This window comes from Malania oleifera, chromosome 2 (assembly GCF_029873635.1).
Source record: "Malania oleifera isolate guangnan ecotype guangnan chromosome 2, ASM2987363v1, whole genome shotgun sequence".
NCBI classification, from domain to species: domain Eukaryota; kingdom Viridiplantae; phylum Streptophyta; class Magnoliopsida; order Santalales; family Ximeniaceae; genus Malania; species Malania oleifera.
Genome location: NC_080418.1, coordinates 144,477,832 through 144,499,203, shown reverse-complemented (window position 1 = coordinate 144,499,203; position 21,372 = coordinate 144,477,832). Strand labels below are relative to the sequence as shown.

At 37.4% G+C, this 21,372-nt stretch overlaps 1 protein-coding gene across 1 annotated transcript; it reads left to right on the top strand.

Moving 5' to 3' along the window:
* Nucleotides 1-1,036: 1,036 nt before the first annotated feature.
* On the top strand, nucleotides 1,037-20,394 carry LOC131148439 (uncharacterized). Its single transcript, XM_058098138.1, has 4 exons — nucleotides 1,037-1,159; nucleotides 1,778-1,831; nucleotides 17,738-17,852; nucleotides 20,138-20,394. The coding sequence occupies exons 1-4, from the start codon at nucleotides 1,037-1,039 to the stop codon at nucleotides 20,392-20,394; spliced, it is 549 nt and encodes a 182-aa protein (XP_057954121.1).
* The last annotated feature ends 978 nt before the right edge of the window (nucleotides 20,395-21,372 follow it).

The window sequence follows — 21,372 nt, the reverse complement described above, 5'->3', positions numbered from 1 at the left end:
TGGTGACGGCGAACCTGCATTGGCGACATACGGTGACGGAAGACGTAGGTCTACCGCAGGTTTGGTTTTTATTGATTATTTTTTATTTTATTTTATTTTTGGTTTTTGGTGTTCAATATGGAAAAAGGTAGCTGATAGACATGACTGCGCCGTCTACGGTAGCTATTACCAGAGGGTTGAGGCGAGGTGTCGATGCTAGTTTACGGGTTGTAAGGAGTGGTTCGGGAGATAATAAGGTCGAAAAAGAGGGAAGGTTTCGCTGGGGGAAAATCGTTTGTGGAAGCCTTGAAGAGGCCAATTCCATCTTCAAAATTCAAAATCCCGTTGAGGAAACCGAGACTAATTAATGGGGAATTAAGTTTTGTTTTCTTAAATGTGGAGATGGAAAAGGCTGCTGAGGATCTAAAATTTGCGTTGGTGCTTAAATTTCTTCCTGCCAGGCCATCTATTGATGTCCTTCGGAGGCATATTATCCAATCCTGGGGTCTCTTTGAAGTCCTAATGATAAGTTTTATGGACAACTATCATGTTCTATTGCATTTGGTAGGATTACATTCATGCATGTGCACGAGAAGGAAGATTGGTTGTAGGGTGCCAATTTCGGCTTTTTAACTGATCCGTGGATTTTGATGTAAACAAAGAGCCATTGATCGCACCTCAGTGGATTTTCTTACTAGGTCTACCTTTACATTTATATAGAATGGATTGTTTGCAGAGTTTAGCCACTAGATTTGGTAGATTCCTGGGGACGAATAATGTCATATTATATAGAACACGAGCCACTGGTGCGAGATTATGTGTTGAAGTGGACTTGTAGAAGGATCCTGTTGAGGGTTTTCTGTTGGTGGTAGAACAAAAGCAGAATTGGAAAAGGGTAATATATGAGAAGAGGGGTTTCTATTGTAATAAATGTTGTAGGCAAGGTCTCACTAAAGTAGTATGTCGGTTTGGAGTTAAGCCTAAGGATAAAAGGAAGATAGGTATGAGGAAGGAAGGAGATGAGATGGTTTGGAAAGAAGTGAGTAGAATAGAGAATATGATAGTTGAAGAGGAAGGTCCTGTTTTGAAGATTCAGGATCAGAGGGTAGAGGAGAAGAAGGATGGAAACGTGAGTGGTCCGTCAAATGGGATTAAGATAAATAAAGAAATTGTGAATGAGGTTAATAATGTGGGCTCTCAAAAAGTGGATGAAGTTAATTTGGTAGAGAAAAATAGTGGAGAGAAAGCTGATCGTTGTCAAGACCAGAAGTCAAGGGTGGTAGGGGTGCAAGTAAAACTGAGAGGTTGTTCTAGGTCTACCTAGGAAATCAGAGTTGTGTATAAAGGGGGGAGGGAAAAAGTTGAAAAAGACAAGGATGGGGAGGTGATTTTGGTGGAGGAGGTGTATGAGAAAGAGGGGGATGTGGAGGGTGTCGTGTGTAGGGATAATTATGATGTGTTGTCTGAGGGAGATATGGAGGTTTGCATTGATACTCAAAAAGAAAATCACTCTAATCCAGGTATTGTGACAGTGGGTGAGTTAGAAGGAAGAAATAAAGATGATGGTCAAGTGATAAAGTCTAAGAGGGCTAAGGCAGTGCCTCAAAAGTTGAACTTATGATGGATAAAATTATGTTTTGGAATATAAGAGGGTTGGGCACGTCGAAGAGAAGATTGAAACAAATTGTGAATGATCAAAAAGTTTCAATTTTGGCAGTTTCAGAATCTTTTCAAGATATAAAAAAGATAAGAAGGTGGGCGGTGTATTTGCAATTTACTAACTTTTACTCTAATGTAGAGGAAGGTGGGAAGATTTGGCTGTTCCTGGAAAGATGATGTCCAAGTGGATTGGGTGGGTGCCTCAAATCAATGTGTGACAGTTTTGTTATCAGAGGATAGAGGCTCTTTGCTTCTTACTTTTGTATATGCTAAATTTTATCATATTGAGAGAAGAGATTTTGGGAACAGTTTCAGGGGCTGTCGAGTTTTGATGTGGCTTGGGTTGTTATAGGGGATTTTAATGTAATTCAGTCAAATGAGGAAAGGGTAGGAGGTAGACCTCGCTTGAGTTTGTCTATGGCTGAATTTAATGGTTGTATTAATAGATGTGGATTATTGGACCTCAAATTCGAAGGAAGTCAATTTTCATGGTGTAATGGCTGACAAGGTTTGATGAGAAGTTGGTCAAAATTGGACAGGGTGCTGATTAATAATGTTTTCTCTATAAAATATGGTGAAGCTAAGAAATCTTTGTTGAAAAGAAATACTTCAAATCATTCTCCTATCATTTTACAGTTGTGTGTGAGTATGGAGAGGTATGGGCCAGCGCCTTTTAGGTTTCAGAACATGTGGACGTCGCATGGGGATTTTTTGGAGATGGTTGAATCATCTTGGAGAGAACACATTGTGGCGGATTCAGGATTGTGTAAATTGGTGGGTAAATTGAAAAGGCTAAAACAAAGACTTAGGGTGTGGAATAAATAGACTTTTGGTTATGTTGGTGGTTTTATTCAAGAGTCGGAGGAAAGGGTGGAAAAATATGAGAATTTACTATAGATAGAGTACTCGGAATCAGTTGAAGAAGAGTTCCTTGTTTCTAAGGCTAAGTTGGAGGTATGGTATAGAAGGGAAGAGGCTAGGTTGGCGAAGCAAGAAAAGATGAAATAGTTTATTGATGGTGATCAGAATTCAAAGCCTTTTCATGCTGTGATTACCCAAAAAAGGCGTAACTCTTGCGTAAATTCAATGGTGCTTCTTGATGGTTCGGTGTTGGAAAATATGCAGATGGTCCATGATGAGGTTGTGAATTATTTTGAGCAATTCTTGAGGCAAAATAGTTCAGTGCAAAGGTCAAATCTGGATAGTATTATCCATTCGGTGGTTTCTGAGGAGTCTATAGGTCGGTTGAGGGAAGAACCGACTGAGGAGGAGGTTTATGAAGCTATTTCTTCTATTTATGTGAATAGTAGCCCGGGACCGGATGGGTTTGGGTCTTCTTTCTATATTATCTGTTGAAAGATTATTAAAAATGATGTGATTGATGCGGTAAGAGAATTCTTCAGAGGTGATATGTTGCCTCGATTTTTTTGTTTCTCTTACATAGAGCTTATTCCTAAAGTAGAGGATCCTTAGTATTTTGAGAAATTTCGGCCGATAAGCCTTTGTAACGTAATCTATAAAATTTTCTCCAAATCCTTATTGGTAAGCTTTCATTGGTGATGAGTGATTTAATATCTTTAGAACAAGGTGCTATTGTGAAGAGGAGGAGTATTTTTGAAAATATAACGCTTGCTCAAGAGATGACAAAATTATTACATAGGCGGGTGAGAGGCGGAAATATAATGCTAAAGCTTGTTATGAACAAAGCGTATGATCAAGTGGAGTGGCAGGTGGTAGATCAGATTTTCCATGCTCGTGGTAGATCATGGAAGAAGTTCTTTCTAAATTAATTCAAAAAAAGTTGTCTAAGAAGCGGATTTTACTGTTTGCACATTCATGTGGTGCACCTATTATATCGCATTTACTGTATGCGGATGATGTTGTTATATTTTCTAATGCTGGAAAAAAAAAATTTGTTAGACAGATAATGGAGGTGATTAAGGAGTATGAAAACTGGACTGACCAAAGGGCGAATAAGGATAAATAGCTATTTTTTTCTCAAAAAAGTTGGGTGTTCAGAGGAAAGGAGAAATTCTTCAAGATACTGGTTATAGTGAAAGTAAATTTCCTTTTACATATTTAGGCGTGCCGATAGTGGATGGTAAATTGAAAGGCTGTCATTTTGACCCTTTAATTCAAAAAATAAGTAAAAGAGTTGAGGGCTGAAAAAGTAGACTGTTGTCTCAAGGAGGTCGTCTAGTTTTGTTGAGACATGTGCTTTCGAGTATGTCATTGCATTTGTTAGCTGTTCTAAATGTCCCGAAACTGGTGATAAAAAAAGATACAAGGTATGTTTGCTTCTTTTTTCTAGGGTTTTAAGGATGGAAAAGAAAAAAATGAAATGAAGGGCTTGGAAGAAATTGTGTGTTCCTGTAGAGGAGGGGGGCATAGGAGTAAGGGACATTTCGGAAGTGCAACGGTCTTTGTTCATGAAGTTTGGTTGGCATTTATTAACTCAAAATTCTTTATGAGGTAGATTTTTAAAGCTAAATATGTGAAAGGAGGACATATTGCTCTCTGCAGACCTCATGGATCCGATTCTTCCTTTTGGAGGAAAGTTCTACCGGGTATGCCCGAACTGTTAAGTAAATCTAAGTGGAAGGTTAGAGAATGAGATATAAAATTGTGGTATTATAAATTTCTAGATTCGGGACCTTTGTTTGCAGAGTGTCCAGATGGTGCACATTCACATATCAAATTAAAAGATTTGGTTATCAATAATGTGTGGGATGTGGAAAATTTGTAGAGGATTCTAAGGTATAATAAAGCGAAAGAAGTAATGGAAAAGGTGGGAAATCGTAGAAACTCTTCGGACATACTGCTATGGCTCCCGGAAAAGGATGATTGCTTTAATACAAAGTCCTCATGAGATGTTATCAGAGTTAAAGTTCCAAAGTTTGATTGGGCAAAGTGGGTTTGGAATAAATGGTTACCGAAGAAAATTTCTATCTGCATGTGAAAGGCCGCTTTTAAGTGCTTAAGTGTTGATGAAAAGGTAAGAAGGGTGGGGGTTTCGCTTGCTTTGGCGTGTAATTGTTGTGAGATGAGGCCGCCAGAAGATATGGAGCATGTGTTAAAAAAGGGAGACCTTGCTACTGAAGTTTGGAGGAAGGTTTCGGTGGAGGTAGGTGTTCCTTTCCTTAGACAACAAAGTTGGAAAGAAAGAGTCCAAATGTGGTTTAATAGGGCTTCCAGATTTTCTCAATTGGGATCTTTGATGGGTTTGATTCCTTGTTTAGTTGTTTGGAGGCTGTGGAGAAGGAGACATACGACTAGAATGGAGGGGAAATTGGAGGGTAGTACAGATGTGTGGTTGTCCATTAAGTATTGAGTAGGGATTTTGAGTAGGAACATGATAGAAATGACTCAGTTAAAGGATGTCGATTTTTGGATATTGCAGAATCTAGAAGTGCAAATTGTGAATAAAAGAATTAAAACAATGCAATGTGTGAGATGGCTAAAACCGGCGCAAGGGAGGTTGAAACTAAATTTGGACGGGAGCAGCTTAGGGAACCCAGGGCCGGCGGGTGGTGGTGGCATCCTTAGAGACCATACAGGTTCTTTTGTTTTTGGTTTTTCAAAATATATTGTTTCTTGTTCAAATAATGAAGCTGAATTGAGAATTGTGTTAAAGGGAATAAAGATTTGCAAACATTTGGGCCATACTAGTATTGATATTGAATGTGATTCGAATATTGTTGTAAATTGGATAAGATCCAGTAGGTTCTCCTTGTGGTATTTGTGAGATTTTTGGAAGCAGCTAATTGGTTTTTTGGAGGGAGTAGACTTTACGATAAAGCATTCGTATAGAGAAGGGAACAAAGTGGCAGATGCCTTGGCTCGTCAAGGTGCTATGGGGAGGAATTGTTTGTTTACAAATAGTAGTCAACTCCCTAAAGTTATCAATGGGTTTTATAAACTGGAGAAGATGGGTATGGCTTATATGAGGTATGTTTAGCTGATTTCCTGTTGGTTTTGGTTTATGCTTTATGTTGTTTATCTTTTGTTTGTATCGTTGCATGAGATTTGTTTTGTAGGTCCTTATTTTATTTTGTTTTGCTTGGACTTGTAATTTTGTTTTGGCTGGATGTTGGTGTTGTTTTTTGGGAGACCTTTAAAGTTTTGTCTTTTGTTTCTCCCTTTGATTGTCTTGTAACCATGGTATTCCTCCACCAAAAGTGAGGGTTTATCAATGAATAAATGGAGGTGTCGGCCTTCTTTGGAAAAACAAAAACAAAAAAAAAAAAACCAAAAAAAAACCAAAAAAAAAAATTATCACTCAAATTGTGTGGCTTGAGTAATGAATATTTTACTTCATAAATAAACCTGTTAGAATATTTTATGATGATATATTACAAGTATGACTTTATAATGATTTCTGGAAATGTTATAAATAATATGGAATCATGACATGACAGTATTGAGACAGATTTATGCTATGACAATATTCAACCAGATTTATGATATGACAGTATTCAACCAGATTTATGATATAACAGTATTCAGACAGATTTATGACAGGACAAAAATTATATAGATTATGAATATGACAGGTTTTCTGAAAATGAGATCAAGTTACAGTTTTATTATATATGAACAATATTTTATGGTATAAGAACCCTGATGGACCAATTATGTTTAGAGCATGGTACCGTAGCTAATAAGATATAGTCGGTGCCACCACATTAATCAGGAAGTGTTGGTATATGGATAATCGACTGAGCTAGAGAAGGGTAGAGTACCCCCTGGCAGTCCGGACCAGGCTGGGTAGGTCAATCGTACTTACAGATGCGTTATGTTTGACTTAGCGTGGTAGGCCAACCATTGCTAAATCTCGCCTTCGGGCTGCACAACCCGATCATGTGGGGTTATTGCATGATGTTATATGATTGTCCATTCATGGTAAAAATTATTTTATGTATAGATATAACATATGATTTACATATATAGAGAAACTTATTATGATAAAGTATGCCTATGTTGAAAAGTATGTATTTTCCATATATATATATATATATATATATGAGTACAAATTTACATGATTTATCAGTTAAAGTTAATTATTTACAGGATATGTTTATCATACACTAGAACTCATGTTGTCACACACTGATGATAATCTATTCTGTTTTATTGAGAAGTGTCTCACTCCTATAATTCTAACATTTCAAGAAATCCAAGGAACCAAGCCTAGAGAGCTCCAGGGCAGGACTAGATAGGGTAGTTCAGGGTAAGTATGTAATTATGGTGACATTAGAACTCTGGTATTGTATTTGGGATTTATATATTTATGCTTTCGCTTTGTTGTTTAATATGAGTATGGACAGGTGTCCCGGTACCCCACTTTGGGTACAGGTCGGTATAATTATGTTATCAGAGATTATGTATGGAGAATAGCACTCTGTGCCGCACCGGGTTCGGGGCATTATAGTTTTGGTATCAGAGCTTAAGTTGTTAGGTTCCGTAGACTTTAGTGGATGACAATACCAGAGTATAGGAATGAATCTTGTTGAGGGTAGGAAATAGGTAGATCAGGACTTTAGTAAGTCATTACTGGAGTTAAGATTGGAATTTGGGGTTTTTTCTTGCATCCTAGAAGCAGGAATTCCGTGATGATTTTTGTATTTTCCTAAAACGACGGTTTCAAGAAAACCATGGCAAACTATCATTAGTTTTTTTTCTGAGCGATAAAACTGAACCTTATTTTATGGTTTCTTAGTTAGATGAATGTGTTGGTCGTATTATGATAAAGGATTTTAATATTGCTCTCCGTCTTATTTTCAAGATGGACCTTGGGGTAACAACGCAAATACTGGAGGTAGTAGCAACGTGGGGGCTTCCAGCATGGGTGGCAGTGATTCTTATCAAGTACTGCATTGTGTAGCCTAGTAGGTCATGGCGGAGATTGCATGGAACTCTAGGGGATAGGGTTGCCCACTAGCTGATCAAGGTTGCACAATAGAATAGTTTACCTGTATGAATCCCCCAACTTTCTCAGGAAGAGCCAACCCATTTGTTGCAAAAAAAAAAAAACTGGGTTCATAAGATTGAGGAAATACTAGCAGTCCTTCTCTACACCGATGAACAGAAAGTTTTGTTTGCCACTTTCAAGATGACTAGGAAGGCTAAGCGTTGGTGGAGATCAGTAAGACTATTAGAGGGTCAGAGGCCAAAACTCGCAATTCTAACCTGGAATCATTTTAAAGAGATTTTCTTTGATTGGTCCCCGCTACCACTAGGGATGCTAAAGCAGAGGAGTTTCTGATCTTGACCTAGGGGCACTTGACAATCCAGTAGTATGCAGCTAAATTTGTTGAATTGTCTAACTTCACCCCATATATGATTCCAGACGAGTCGAAGAAAGCACGAAGGTTTGAAAAAGGCCTAAGGCAGCGTATCTATGAGCATGTGGTGGCTTTCCACGTTCAGAATTTTTCAAAATTGGTGGATAAAGTTATGGTGATAAAAAAAGGTTTACAAAGAAGTGCTGGGGTATAGAGTTAGAGGAAGAGGCCTACGCCGCCTGGATTTCAAGCGGGTACAAGTCAGGGTCCATGGAGGAGGAACAGTAACAGTGGGGGCCAGAGATAGAAGATAGGGAGCTAAGTGTATCATGGTAATCAATCATACCCTACTTGTCCTAGATGTAACAGGAGGCACGAGGGGGAATGCCGAGCTGGAATGAATGTATGTTATTAGTGTGGTAGACCTGGTCACATGGCATGAGATTATCATACGTTGCCGAGTAATGCGTCTGCTCCTAAACAATTCCGGGGAAACAACCAAGCACCCCAAGGAAGCTAGCAGAGGAACACCGCTCAGGCGCGGGTTTATACACCTACTCCGGGCGACGCATAGAATGCATGAGACGTGGTGACAGGTACTATTTTTATCTTGTCACATAAAGCTATTGTATCATTTGATTCAGGTGCGATGCATTCATTCATAGCTCGAAAGTTTATCAAATTATGTGGAGTAGAAGATCAGCTATTGAATGTTGATCTATCTATGGCCACGCCGACATGAATAGTAGTGGTATGTAGGAAGGTTCTTAAAAACTATCCAGTGGATATTCAAAGAAGAATACTACCAGCAGATCTAGTAATGTTTGACATGCACGAGTTTGATGTGATTTTGGGAATGGACTGGCTAGCTGCCAACTATGTCAATATTGATTGTTATAGGAAAGAAGTAGTGTTCATACCTCTTGGGGAGTAGAAGTACAAGTTTGTTGGATCGTGCATGCATTTCTCACCACAGATATTGTCAGCTATTCGGGCAAAAAGGTTACTATTGGAGGGATGTCAGGGGTACCTAGCTTGTGTGAAGGATGCACCCGAGGGAGAATTCAAGTTTGAAGATATTCCAGTAGTGAGGGAATTCTCTGATGTATTCCTAAAGGATTTACTTAGGTTGCCTCCCAACCGTGAAATCAAATTTGCCATTGACTTACTCCCAGGAATGGCACCAATTTCTAAGGCCCCTTACAGAATGGCTCCAGCAGAGTTGAAAGAATTAAAGGAGCAATTACAAGATTTACTAGACAAGGAATTTATCAGACCCAGTGCGTCACCCTAGGGAGCACTAGTGTTTTTCGTGAAAAAGAAAAACAGATCGATGAGGATGTGTATTGATTATCAAGGGATAAACAAAGTGACAGTCAAGAATAAGTATCCACCTCCCCATATTGATGATTTGTTTGACCAACTCCAGGGAACACATGTCTATTCTAACATTAATTTATGATCTAGGTACAATCAGGTGAAAATTAAATCATAAGATGTCCCAAATACGGATTTCCGAACCAAGTATAGCCACTATGAGTTCTTGGTTATGCCTTTCGAACTGACTAACACTCCTGCGAAATTTATGGACCTGATGAACAAGGTTTTCCATGAATATTTGGATCATTTTGTAGTAGTATTTATTGATGATATTCTGGTTTACTCGAAGAGTCCCGAGGAGTAGGAAGATCATTTGAGGTTGGTACTCCAGGTGCTATGGGAAAGGAAGATTTATGCTAAATTCTAGAAATGTGAATTTTGGCTTGAGAAAGTTGAATTCCTTGGACATGTGATATCTAGAGATGGTGTTTCTGTAGATCCAAGTAAAATAGAGGTGATTGTGGACTGGGCGAGACCGAAGACTGTTCAGGAGGTTAGGAGTTTCTTGGGATTGGTAGGGTATTATCGCCAGTTTGTGGAAAGATTTTCAAAACTATCGAGTCCTCTAACACGGTTGACTAGGAAAAATGTAAAGTATGAGTGGACTAATGATTGTGAGTAGAGCTTCTAAGAATTAAAGCAACGACTCATTACTGCGCTAGTGCTGACTGTTCCATCGAGAAATGATGGCTTTGTGATTTATAGTGATACATCCCAGAAAGGGCTTGGGTGTGTTTTGATGCAATAAGGAAAAGTTGTGGCTTATGCTTCTCGGCAACTCAAGGAATACGAGAGGAATTATCTGACACATGATTTTTAATTTTCGGCAGTGGCTTATGCGTTAAAAATTTGGAGGCACTACTTATATAGTGGTAGGAGCAAGATCTTTACGGACCACAAAAGTCTTAAGTATTTCTTCAAGCAGAAAGAACTAAATATAAGATAGAGGAGATGGCTGGAATTGATAAAGGATTATGACATTACCATCAATTACCACCTAGGGAAAGCTAATGTGGTAGTCGATGTGCTGGGTCGAAAGTCAAGGAGTGCATCGGTATCAGCAATGGTAACTCAACATCAAATCAGGATGGATCTAGAAAGTTTTGGTGTGGAATTGGTAAAGGGAAATCATCAAGCACTCATTACTAGCCTGGCTTTACTGGAGAGGATTAAGACTGCTCAGATAAAAGATACAGAGTTAATAAAGATTATGAACAAAGTGCGGAGTGGACTGGAGGCAGATTTTAATATTTCACATGATGGAGTTTTGAAGTTCCGTACCAAACTATGTGTACCTGATGATGTTGAGATTAAAAGACTATTTTAGAATAGGCTCATCATTCCCTTTATACGGTGCATATAGGAAGCACTAAGATGTATAAGGATCTACAGGAATCTTTCTAGTGGAATAATATGAAGAGAAAAATTACTCGATACGTAGAGCAGTGCTTGACATGCTAGCAAGTGAAGGTTAAGCATCAAAGACCGGTAAAAACGTTGCAACCACTTCACATTCCAGAATGGAAGTGGGAGCATATCTCCATGGATTTCGTCACAAGATTGCCACTAGCACTGCATGAGCAAAACGTCATTTAGGTAGTGGTTGACCGTCTGATGAAGACTACTCATTTTCTTCTAATTAAGGTTAACTACTCCATGAATATGTTGGAAGCGTTGTATATTCAGAAGATAGTTAGACTTCATGGCGTGCCCGTGTCCATTGTATCAGATTAGGACCCACGGTTCACATCCTAGTTTTGGAAGAGTTTACGAAGAGCCTTGGGTTCTCAGTTGAATTTTAGTACAACGTTTCATCCCCAAAATGATGGACAATTAGAGCGAACAATTCAGATACTGGAAGATATGTTTCGGGCTTACATACCGGATTTTGGAGGTAGTTAGATTCAGTATTTGCCACTAGTGGAATTTGCTTATAATAACAGCTATTAGGTCAGTATCGAAATGACACCATATGAAGCATTGTATGGTCAAAGGTGTCAATCTCCACTGTATTAGGATGAGGTAGGTGAAAATAAAATTTTAGGGCTAGAGATCATACAATAGACTTTTGAGAAAATCATATTTATCTAGGAAATAATTAGAACAGTTCAGAGTTGGCAAAAAAGTTATGTGAATACCAGCTAACGGAAACTAGAGTTTGATGTAGAAGATTATGTATGCTTGAGAATTGCACCAATGAAAGTAGTTATGAGATTTGGGAGGAATGGTAAGCTAAGTGTTGGCCTTACAAAGCTTATCATCTTGTTTTGATGACAACAAACAAGAGGAACTTAACATATGGGGTTAAGTGATGACATTTCAGGACTCAACTTTGAGAAAGCAAGGTCAAGTGTTCACAAGGATCCATTGAAAGCTTAAAATCCAAAGAAATATGATCAAAAGAAGCTTAAAGACATGGATTCCAAGATGATATATTAAAGCTTGAATATTATGAGAGCATGGATATTAAAGAGAAAGCTCAAAGTATATTAAAGCTTGAAGACAAAGCAAGCATGAAGACTTAAGTGTTTAGAATGTAAAAGTCTTAAGAAGTCTTTATGTAAGTACTTTATGTTTATATATATTATGAAATACTTTGAAGCTCTTTAGGATACAATATAGACTTAGAGACCAATTTTTGAAAACCCTGGAAAATGATTTTAAAAGTCACATTTGAGTTTTTCAAACAAAAAAAGTTCAAAACCTTAAAAATGAAAGTTTTTGAAAAATGGAACTGTCCAACCAACTGACCTGAATGAACTGTGTTCACTCAGCCGACTGATAAATTAGACAGTCCAACCGACTGACTAAAAGGAACAGTATTCACTCAGCAGATTGACAATTAAATGTTTTAATTTCTAGACAGACCAGAACGAACTCAGCCAACTAGCCAACCAACTGACCCTATACAAAACAGGCCCAGTCGAGTGACCCAGCCGACTGACCCTGTGGAGATTTTAAAATCTAAATTTTATAAAAATTTGGGGGACACTCCAAGCAACGTGTGAAACAAGGAAACTCACTCTAAAAAATCTATAAATACTTCTTTAACCCAATGAATGAAATGACCAAGCATACAATCAGCATTCAAGCACTCTACTTGCAATTTCTTCTAAAGATCGCTCTTGCTCAAATCTTTGCACAACCGAATTGCTAAATTTCTGAGTTGCTAATCCATCTTACTTCTAAGTTTTGAGTTGCTAATTCTTATCTAGAAGGAACTTGGTGAAATTCTTACTTGAGCTTCATTGTATTTCATATTGATATTTAATATTGAAGTATATAGTGATGGTCTAAGTAAATATTTGATTATTGTAGGTTGTATAGTTATAATATTTTCGTTTTTTGGTTTAATTCTTAAGTGGTTTTGGAAGAGTTTTGTTTTGGTATTTGTAGTTTCCCAGAAACCTTTGATGTAACCACAGTATTCTTCCGTCATAAGTGGGGGTTATTAATAAAATTGGGATTGGGTAACTATGAGGGTGGCTACCGGCTCTTCTGTAGTGCGGGGTTACCATCTAATGGAATTCTAGAGTTGGTGTAAGTGCTGGTTAGCAAATTTTGAAGACGAAATTTTTATAAGGAGGGTAGGATGTAGAGACCTGAAAAGTGTGTATTAAAAAAAAAGAGAAGAAAAAAAGGGAATTTGGTTTGGTACAGACAGACCAAACCGTCGACGGTTTGATGAGCTCAGGAAAAACCGTCGACGGTTTTGAATTACCGAGGCTCAGTAAAGGTAATTTCAGGATCCTAGCTTCAATCTTTAACGAATTAACCAAAGCGAATTCGTCGTTTGGGCATCCTAAGCACCACTCCAGGGATAAGGTAAAGGGAAAAGATTATGTTAGTTAGTTATGGAAAAATTAACTGATTAAATTGTAGTACGTGATTACAGGAATAATATATATATGTTTTTCTGAATATTCAGCATATGGAATTGGAAATTTTGAATTATTATTATATGTACGTTTTTGGAAAACTAGGTATTTTGGGTTTAAGTAAATCCTAGAAATGACTATACGTTCATTTCACAGTAAAATATATTTTTTTCCCAGACAGATTATTATATTATGAATTATCACTCAAATTGTTTGGCATAAGTAATGAATATGTTACTGCATAAATAAACCTTTTAGAATATTTTATGATACAGAACAAGTATGATTTTATAAAGATTTCTGGAAATGTTATAAATATTATGGAATCATGACATGACACTATTTAGACATATTTATGATATGACAGTATTTAGCCAGATTTATGATATGACAGTATTTAGCCAGATTTATGATATGACAGTATTCAGTCAGATTTATGATATGACGGTATTCAAACAAATTTATGATATGACAAAAATTAAACAAATTATGAATATGACAGGTTTTATGAAAATGACATCAAGTTAAAATTTTATTATATATTAACAGTATTATATGGTATAAAAACCCTTATGAACCAATTATGTTCAGAGCACGGTATTGTAGCTAATAAGATATAGTCAGTGCCACCACACTAATCAGGAAGTGTTGGTGTATGGATAGTCGATTGAGCCAAAGAAGAGTAGAGTACACCCCGTGGCAGTCCGAACCAAGCGAGGTAGGCCAATCGTACTTATAGATGCGTTATGTTTGACTTAGCGTGGTAAGCCAGCCATTGCTAAATCCCGCATTCGAGCCAAACAACCCGATTATGTGGGATTATTACATGATGTTATATGATTGTCCATTCATGGGAAAAATTCTTTTATGTATATATACAACAGATGGTTTACATATATAGAGAAACTTATTATGATAAAGTATGCCTATGTTGAAAAGTATGTATTTTCCAAATATATATATATACGAGTACAAATTTACATGATTTATCAGTTAAAGTTAATTATTTAGAGGATATGTTTATGATACACTAGAACTCATATTGCCACATACTAATGATAATCTATTTCGTTTTACTGGGAAATGTCTCACTTATATAATTCTAACATTTTAGGAAATCCAAGGAACCAAGCCTAGAGAGCTCCAAGGCAGGACTAGATAGGATAGTTCAGGGTAAGTACTTGTGAGACACAGTTATGTATATGGATATACTTTGTATCTCGGGATGTATTTTGAATTTTGGGGATATATGTATGTAGTTATGGTGACATTAGAACTCTGGTATTGTATTTGGGATTTATATATTTATGCTTCCATTGTGTTGTTTAATATGAGTATGGACAAGTGTCCTAGTACCCCACTTAGGGTATATGTCGGTATAGTTATGGTATTAGAGATTATGTGTAGCGCCCCAACCCGCCACGTGGGCCCGAAGTACTAGTAAAACATATAAATACTCTCTTTCTGATACCACATATATATTGCAACCCGCCCTAACCAAGGAATCTCAGGTGTACCTATCATTACTAAAATTAAAATCATTTAGCAGAAGATTTCTAAAATATCAAAATTCTTTACCAAATATCTCACTATTCCCCCAAATACATCCATACAACTATCTATCTATATAATACAACCCAAAAAGAACAAAAACTGTTGTCTAATGTCTCACCAGCTCTGACAATCATTAGTCACTGTCTAATCCCAGCCCCGCAGTAATTTAGGCACGATTCCGTAAAGGACCTGAAAGAAATATTTGGATAATGGGGTGAGACACTTCTCAGTAAGACAGATAATATTATTATCAGTGTGTGACTAGCATGAGTTCTCGTGTGAATATAAAATTTCATCATTTAACTGTATATGCAAATGGCATTTTAATAATTGTACTACACTGTATATTACATAATTTCTGAATAATAAACTATCGGCTCAATATAACTCATTTATAGTAAATTTACCCATATATGCATAAAAGACACAACCTGGACTACTAAAGTAGCATCGTTACGCTATCACATACTCATACGGCATGCTTCCCCCCATGACGGGTTGTGCGGCCCAAAGGCTGGACTCAACTCACAGCCGGCAGTTCTGTAGCTGAGTCAAAACTAATGTTGTAAGTATGATTGTGTCTACCTATGGTCACCTGAAACTACCTCGGATAGGGACCCTGGACAAAAACCTAGGAGTAGTACTGCGGCCCAGGTCTCCAATCGACTATCCCATATCACACTTCCATACCCATGTGATTGCACTCACTGCCCACATATAGTTATGGTACTGTGCTCACAATATCACATATCGCAAATCCACAGGTTTCTAGTATCATATATGGCAATTTACACAATAAAAATTGTATTATAACTCATTTCATATAAAATCTAATATTCAGAAAAGTTTGGTCCCCGACCGTCATATCAAAACTTAGCCCCCAGCCGTTATATCAAAACTCGGCCCTCGGCCATCATATCAAAACTTGGCCCCCGGCCGTTATATTTAAACTCGGGCCCAGCCATTATATCAAAACTAGGCCCCTAACCATTATATCAAAACTGTATAAAATCAGTTAAAGCATTCAGTTCACATATATCATTTAAAAACTATTACCATGCCACACAATTTTCATTTGTTAACCATAAATAAAATAACCTAACTAGGAAAGACATAAGTTGTTGAAAACAGGGTATGAGCATCTCCATGGTTTTATTTAACTCAAACTACATATTTTATAAAAAATAGGAGATGACCAAACCATCCACATTAATTTTCCCAAAAGCATATACTGCATTTTATTCGGTCCATATTTCACAAAATAGCTGACATAAAATAATCTCCTTACCTGTTTACTGAGAAGGTTCCTATGACACTCCTATAGCCCACCCTACGGCGATACAGAGCTCAAAATCCTGAATCCACATTTCCCTTGGTTTAATAAACTCAAATCCCAGATTAGCAACTATTAAATATCCCCAGACCCATACACCCTATTTAACAAATTACATGGTAAATAGATAGCCCATTTCTACCCTTACCTCAACTTTGGAGTGATGCCTAGAAAGACCTAGTTTAAAAATTCACTCTGCTAGATTTGTAGAAAAATGCTCCTAGATCCTCGTGGCGACTTCCGATCGTCAATTCGGGCTCCGAACGGCGAAAAATAGTAGAGAGAAGGGGTGAGGCGCGGATTTAGAGATATATATATATATATATATATATATATTTGATTTCTTAATGAAGAAGTAAGTTAAAAACCTATTTATAGGTCGTTGACTCGGCCAACTTCATCAACGAAATGGTGCCTTCATCAACGAGTTGCAAAAGGATGTTCAATGACGAAATAAGGGGTTCATCAATGAACCTGAAACCTGAAATTTCCTGTGGCTCGGTATTTCTTCATCGATGACACCTAAACTTCATTAACGAGTCACAAAAGGGAACTCGTCAACGAAAATAGGGGATTCGTCGACGAGTCCTATTGTTTGCCCTTTTAAAATTTTTTTTTATTTTTTTATTTTCTCTTTATTTTTCGGGTTCAGGTTTCTACAATCTTCCCCCTATAAAAATTTTGTCCTCAAAATTTGCTAATTGATTTCCATTACATCCCCTGAATTGTCGCTGATCTTCTAATCCGACTCTAGAAGGAGCCGGCGACCACCCACATAGTAGCCCCATCCCAAATTTATTAAATACCCTCACTTAAGGCAGAGGAATACTATGGTTACATACTATCTCAGGAGATTACAATTTCCATACCAAATTCTCTCAAAGACCAACCATGAACAAATAGTAACCAACTGATAAAACTAAACGACCTACTCTAAGAAACCTATATACAAAACTAATACCTACCTACAGCTCTACTCACCTGTTTAGTGCTAAGCCTCCCCAAATAGCCATGGATACTTCTAACATATTTCTGTCTCTAATTCCCATAATGCTTCCACCATTGCATGATTACGCCAAAGTGCCTTTACAAGCGAAATCCCCTTAGTACATAACTCATATTCCTTATAGTCTAGAATCTGAACCATAATCTCCTCATATGCCAACGTATTCCCGAGCTCTAAAGACACGTAATTGATCACATGCGAAGGATCTAGAATGTACTTCCTCAGCATGGACACGTGGAATACGTCGTGAATCTGTGACAATGCTTGGGGGTAATGCTATTCTGTACCCCACTAGACCAACTCTCTCCTGAATCTCGAATGGTCTTATGTATCTAGAGCTTAGCTTCCCTTTTTTCCCAAATCTCATTACCCCTTTCATCCGAGCAATCCTTAAAAATATGGCATCACCTATCTAAAACTCTAACTCTCACCGGCGTGTATCCGCATAGCTTTTCTGCTGACTTTGTGCTGTCTTTATTCTTTCCTTGATAAACTAGACCTTCTCAGCGATCTGCTGAATAAGCTCCAACCCTAAAATATGTTGCTTACCGACCTCATCCTAATACAACGGAGATCGGCACCTTCGACCATATAGTGCCTCATACGGTGCTATCCCAATACTGGCTTGATAATTGTTATTGTATGTGAACTTAACTAATGGCAGATGTTTGACCCAGCTACCCTTGAAATCCAGTACACACAACCGCAGCATATCCTCCAAAATATGAATGGTCCTCTCCGACTGACCGTCGATTTACGGGTGAAAAGCAGTACTGAAAGTAAGTTGAGATCCCAATGCCCCTATAGACTCTTCCAAAACCAAGAAGTAAACTGTGGGTCCCTATCTAAAACGACAGACACTAGAACCTCGTGCAGTCTGACTATCTCCTACACATAGAGCTCTACCAGCCTATTCATGGAATAACTGACTTTAACCGATATGAAATGGGCAATCTTTGTCAGTCTGTCAACAACTACCCAGATAGAATTTTGCCTATGAAGTGCCGATGACAATCCCGTAAAAAAATTCATGGAAATGTTCTCCCACTTCCACTTAGGAATAAGAAGTGGTTGTAATGGACCAGCTGGCCTCTGGTGCTTGGCCTTCACCTATTGACACGCCAGGCACTGCTCAACAAAACAGTTGATCTCTCCTTTCATGTTAGACCACCAGAAAGATTCCCACAGATCCCTGTACATCTTTGTGCTCCCTAGATGTACTGTATATAAAGAGCGATGTGCCTCTTCTAGGATGGTTCGTTTAATCTCAGCATCATTCGGTATGCATATCCTAGTGTGAAATCTTAACACCCTGTCATCTCAAACATTAAAGTCTACCTTCATCCCATCCTGAAATCTATTCACAATCTATACCAGCTCTGCATCTTTCGTTTGAGCTGTCTTGATCCTTTATCGTAAGATCGGTTGCACTACCAAGCTAGCAATGAATGCCTGGTGATTTCCTTTCACTAATTTCACACCCAACCTTTCCAAGTCCATCTTGATCCAATGTTGAATTCCTGTTGGCCTTACAAGGGTTAAAATCTTGTTATCTTATTTTGATGCTAACAAATAAGTGAAATTTAATGTATTTGTGTGAGTAATGATATTTCAAGGCTCATATATGAGAAAGTAAGGTCAAAGTGCTCACGAGGATCAAATGAAGTTTAAATGAGTCAAAGCATGGATTTAAAGATGATATATGAAACCTTGAAAAATATGAGGATATGAATGAGTTGTTGAAAGCCAAGGCATATTAAATTCAAAAGAGCCAAAGAAAAGCAAAGTGAGGAAGCTCAAAGAATATGAAAGCTTGAAGAAAATATGGACTCAATCCAAGAACAAAACATGAAGACTCAAGAATCTAAAATGTTAAAGTCTTAGAAGTTTTCATGTAAGTACTTTAATATTTAAAATATTATTTGAAATATTTTGAAACTCTTAGGTTAACTTCTTAGACCTAGATACCTTTTAAAATACTTGAAAAATATTTTTATAAGGTCAAAAATTATTTTAAAAGGGTTAGAATCATTTTTGGAATGAAAAGCACAAAAAAAGAGTTCTTCCAAATGCTGTCAGCTTTTATACAGCCGCATTGAAGTGAATTTTTCTCTATCAAGATCGCATTATTTTAAAATGTTTTCAACATGAAAGTTGTATGATTTTCTCTTATCTTTCTTTTGAAACCAAGAACACCTAATTTGGAGTTATACAGAAAAATTTATGTCCAAAACACTAAAGCGGGGTCACTGTTGTTAGACATCTGAACACTGTTCACGGGAGGGACTTCAGATAACTAAACAAACGACTTTAGACATCTGAAGATTTTTTGGACATAATATAAAGAAGGCAGTAGTAGTTCAGACGTCTGAACTCGCGACTTCAAACTTCTGAACACTGTTCAACGGACAAATTTTTTAAATTCTAATATTTCAAAATATAGCCGTTTGAACTCTAAACTTTCTAAAATTTTGGGAAACACTTAAAGGAAACTTTTGAAACATAGAAACAAGTTTGAAAGCCTATAAATACATGATTTTGCAAATCAAAATACATCCAAGAATTGAAAATTCTGTTTTGAGAAACTGAAAGTACTCTTGTTCTTCCTAAGTTCTCTTGGTCACTCATTGAAAAATTCTTTTGATGAGAATTCTAAAGTGCTGATCCTTCTTTCTCTGAGTTCCTACTGCTAATCTTCTTCTAAGAAGGATATTGGTGATTTATGCTTATATATGTGGACGATATTCTCATCACAAGCAATAAACGGTCAGCTATTGATGATTTGCTATCCGATTTACACCATGACTTTGCTGTTAAAAATTTGGGTCCTCTACATTTTTTTCTTGGTGTTGAAATGATTCAAAATTCCAAGGGCTTCATTCTATCATAGCATCGATATATCATAGATATCCTAAAACGTACCAATATGCTAGAAGCAAAACCGGTTCAGACTCCTATGGCCACAGCAACAACACTCTCGGCTTATGAAGGTGAAGCATTTTTGAACCCAACACTTTACAAAAGCACTATTGGTACTCTTCAATATCTCTGCATCACCAACCAGATATAGCATTCACAATTAACAAGCTGGCTCAGTTTCTTCACAAGCCCACAATCCTCCATTGGCAGTCAACCAAGCACTTGCTGCGCTACCTCAAGCACACCGTGGATTTTGGTCTCCAATTTCACAAGTTGCCCTCCCTTTCACTACAAGCCTACTCCGATGCAGATTGGGCTGGAAGTAGGGATGATCGATGCTCCACAGGTGGCTACTATGTTTTTCTTGCGGGCAATCTAATTTCTTGGAGTTGTAAGAAGTAAGCTACTGTAGCCCGCTCAAGCACCGAAGCTGGATATAAAGCATTAGCAAATACCACAGCTGAGATCACATGGTTATGTTCTCTTCTGCTGAACTTGAGATGATTCCCTCTACAACCCCAATTCTTTGGTGTGACAATATTGGTGCCACATATTTATCCTCAAATGTGATTTTTCATGCTCGAACCAAACATGTTGAGATAGATTTTCATTTTGTTCGAGATATGGTTGCTCGTGGTACATTAGACAACCGCTTCTTTTCTACTAGAAATCATATCGCTGATATCTTTACCAAGCCACTATCTTCCTCTCAGTTCTCTCTTCTTCGTGACAAGCTGAACATTGCATCTGCACAATTAAGCTTGAGGGGGTGTGTTAGAGACTTATCCACAGTAACAACAAGAGGCTCTCTACAAAGCAGTTACACGAAGATTAGTTCAAATATTTTCAAGGAATCTTGATATGCAGTTACACGAAGATCAGTTCAAATATTTCCCAGGATTCGTGTTTAGATATGTAATCGGTTTCAATTCAAATGTTTAAATTCAAATGTATTCTTCTATTCCTATCTTTCCATGATTCAGTTGTAACAAGAATATATTTTACATCTCTATAAATACACGCCTATACCTGTGTTTAAGGTAAGACAACAATTTTTCAAATATTTGAGCTTTCTCAGTTGGCATACTTGTACGTAGGAGTTAATGTTGGAATAAAAATAATAAATGAAGACAACAAATACGGAGGTGAAACAAATCAAGCAGGTGACTCCACATTCTTTAGCAGTGATGGCATGCAAAGTGAACATTGCTTATAAAAAAAAATGGATTGTTGATAGCTAGTTGGTGCAACTCGTTATATGTGCTAGATCACGATTTTTATTCTTATAATAAGTGATATGATGGAGGATTATAAGTAACGATGAGAAACAGCTCCAAATTTAAAATTTAAAATGATTGGTGTTCGTTGTGTTTGAATTAT

Bases quoted from the DNA above. Each gene is read 5' to 3' on its own strand.
- LOC131148439 (XM_058098138.1), top strand. From the start codon at position 1,037: ATGATAGTTGAAGAGGAAGGTCCTGTTTTGAAGATTCAGGATCAGAGG. The intron at 1,160-1,777 runs GTTAATAATGTG...ACTCTAATGTAG, and splicing joins ATAAAGAAATTGTGAATGAG to AGGAAGGTGGGAAGATTTGG. The intron at 1,832-17,737 runs GTGGGTGCCTCA...AACTAATGGCAG, and splicing joins ATGATGTCCAAGTGGATTGG to ATGTTTGACCCAGCTACCCT.